Raw genomic sequence first — 890 nt, forward strand, 5'->3', positions numbered from 1 at the left:
GAGTTTCAGAGGCCCTCAATGGTAGACTCCTGTTCTGTTAGGTCTCTGGTTTTAAGGTGGTTAAGTCCATGTTGATGTACAGGGGGAGGAGATAAAAACATGAATTTAGTTTTCCCATACCACAAGGCATTTTGTGCCATGGTGACCACATATGTCAACACTGCAACGTCCCTTCTGAGAGCAGACAGGATCTTTCAAAATTATCAGGGAAAAATGTTTTCCATCATCAATCCAGCTTGGGAGACATTTGTTAGTTTTCTTTCTCCCATACAACGTGTGCTAGAAACATAGCTTAAAAAAAAAAAGAAGTAAAACCAAATTCTGCAATTTTTAAAACTTCACAAAAAACAGTATTTCAAACTGTACAGTCACCAGAAGTGCAGAGTTATCAAAAATGCACCCATCACTTGGCATCTCCAGCATATTCAGCTTTGTGTGCCTGGTCCGTTTTTGCCTTTCCATTTTCCTCAGGAACGTTTGCGTCCTTGCTAGCAGCAGCTTTCCCCTTCTGCCCCTTGGGTACCTTCTCTCCCTTCTTTGCAGGGGCCTTTTTAGGCTTGGGTTGTGGCTTTGGAGGTGTAGGTCTAGCAGACAATCTTGCAGATCGTCTCTGTGACTCGTCCTTCAGCTTGGCTTTATCTGCTGTAGCATCCCCTTCCACCTTTCTTTTGGGCATGGCAATGGTGGGGGACATCTGTGCTGGAAGTGGAGGGTTGAAAATCATATTTTTATTTGAGCTCATTAAATTGAATAAGCTTGTCAGAATTAATAGATGGCATATATGTTAAAAATCAAAATTTTAGCTAAACTGAAGATCACTATAAAAAAAACTAGGTTTAACAAATACACAGCTTCCCCAAATACATTACACATGAAGAACTATCTATTTT

General features: G+C 40.6%; 1 protein-coding gene across 1 annotated transcript; it reads right to left on the reverse strand.

The window, feature by feature from the left end:
* Nucleotides 1-403: 403 nt before the first annotated feature.
* LOC129688476 (non-histone chromosomal protein HMG-17-like) lies at nt 404-676 on the reverse strand. Its single transcript, XM_055623321.1, has one exon. The coding sequence runs from the start codon at nt 674-676 to the stop codon at nt 404-406; it is 273 nt and encodes a 90-aa protein (XP_055479296.1).
* Nucleotides 677-890: the final 214 nt, after the last annotated feature.

This window comes from Psammomys obesus, unplaced genomic scaffold, assembly GCF_907164565.1.
Source record: "Psammomys obesus unplaced genomic scaffold, mPsaObe1.curated_primary_1811, whole genome shotgun sequence".
Lineage (NCBI taxonomy): Eukaryota > Metazoa > Chordata > Mammalia > Rodentia > Muridae > Psammomys > Psammomys obesus.